We start from the raw sequence: 799 nt of genomic DNA, 5'->3' as shown, positions 1-799 counted from the left end.
TTCTACTCTGTCCCAGAAACTCTGTGATATAACTATGAACATCTTCAGTGATGGAAGCTTTAACATGAAAATCATCAGCATCAAAGTTCTTGACCTTTGTGTTCAAAAACCTTAATACCTTAGCCTCTACTTCCTTCTGTGTGGACTCTTGCTTGCTCAAGCATCTATGTTTCTCTTCCCCCATGGCTACCTCAACCTCAGAGAACAGCTTCTTCAATTTCTTAACATTATCACTGGCAACAGCTTCATTAATCTTCACTTTCTCAACTTCCTTCAAAGAAAACTGCAACTCCGCTTCTTTGTCCAGAAAAGCATCCCTCAACTTAGAATTCTCAGCCCTAGCGACCGCTTCTTTAGCCATATTAGCTTCGCTTATCACTGGTTTAAGTATGTCTCTAACCTTCTGACTCTCGTCCTTAGCCTTTTTACTCAGATTCTCAGCTGCGAAGAGAACCACAAGCAACCTATTATTCTTCTCAAGAAGCGGGCTTTTCTCATCTTCTCCTCTCTTTATAATACTTACCAACGCAGATTCTTTCACATTCAAAGACAAACGAGACTCCTCCGCTTCGATCCTTAGCCTCTCGCTCGTGTTCTTGATCAGCTCAGCTTCTTTCCTCGCGTCCTCGGAATCCAACCTCACAGCCTCGATCTCTGTTTTTACAACCGCCAGCTTCTCTTTGGCCTGGCTACAGTCAGTAGCTACCTCTTTCAGAGTCAACGCTAAATCATCCGTAGCTTTCTTGCTCGTCATCTCAGTGTCGGTCGCTTCTTTGAGCTCGTTCTTAACGTTCTTCAT

General features: G+C 43.4%; 1 protein-coding gene across 1 annotated transcript in view; it reads right to left on the bottom strand.

Annotated features, from left to right (window-relative positions):
- Positions 1-754, bottom strand: part of LOC108815652 (WEB family protein At3g02930, chloroplastic-like) — a 1360-nt gene extending 606 nt beyond the window's left edge. The window contains exon 1 of the mRNA XM_057000481.1: positions 41-754. Within this exon, the coding sequence (XP_056856461.1) occupies positions 41-754 (714 nt within the window). The remainder of the gene's footprint in view (positions 1-40) is intronic.
- Positions 755-799: the final 45 nt, after the last annotated feature.

This window comes from Raphanus sativus, unplaced genomic scaffold (assembly GCF_000801105.2).
Source record: "Raphanus sativus cultivar WK10039 unplaced genomic scaffold, ASM80110v3 Scaffold2663, whole genome shotgun sequence".
In the NCBI taxonomy this organism is placed as follows: domain Eukaryota; kingdom Viridiplantae; phylum Streptophyta; class Magnoliopsida; order Brassicales; family Brassicaceae; genus Raphanus; species Raphanus sativus.
This window is presented reverse-complemented; position numbering and strand designations above follow the sequence as displayed.